The 488-nt window shown below is 31.4% G+C and overlaps 1 protein-coding gene across 1 annotated transcript in view; it reads left to right on the top strand.

Moving 5' to 3' along the window:
• The first annotated feature begins 436 nt into the window (after positions 1 to 436).
• The window catches only part of LOC119582092 (rhodopsin-like), a 1894-nt gene continuing 1842 nt past the window's right edge, over positions 437 to 488 (top strand). The window contains exon 1 of the mRNA XM_037930339.1: positions 437 to 464. Coding sequence (XP_037786267.1) covers positions 437 to 464 — 28 coding nt within the window. The remainder of the gene's footprint in view (positions 465 to 488) is intronic.

Genomic DNA, 488 nt, shown 5'->3' with positions numbered 1-488 from the left:
CAGTACAAAGCCATGTAAGTATAATAAAGAAAATGTTAATATTATTGAAACAATTCTTATACATTTAGGATTACATGCAGTACAGATTGGTAGATCAACATGCAGTGTCGCTATTATAATTGACAGATTTTTTACCATTTTATCTGGTCGTCCTTAAATCAATAGTGAACTTATGAAATTGAAAGGATAAAGGCACCAACAGAAAGAGATAGTTCACTTGAATATATTCAAAATATACAGATTTTGAAAACCCCTACATTATCAAAAAATGTCCTAATCTCCCTTTCGATAGATCTTTCTGTTGTCTGCTCTTCATATGTTTGTCCTTACTAGAAATTTTGATGACCGAAATGATACTTACACAATATCTTCAAGTTTACGAACCCCTAGGGGTATTAACGCTTATTAAACAAATCATTACATCATGTATACTTAGATGATATTCACTGGATATTTGGGTCAAAGTAGGTTTATGTTAGGTGACTTGC

Source organism: Penaeus monodon, chromosome 15 (assembly GCF_015228065.2).
Source record: "Penaeus monodon isolate SGIC_2016 chromosome 15, NSTDA_Pmon_1, whole genome shotgun sequence".
NCBI classification, from domain to species: domain Eukaryota; kingdom Metazoa; phylum Arthropoda; class Malacostraca; order Decapoda; family Penaeidae; genus Penaeus; species Penaeus monodon.
Note: the sequence above shows the minus strand (reverse complement) of the source record. Positions and strands in the feature narration are given on the sequence as shown.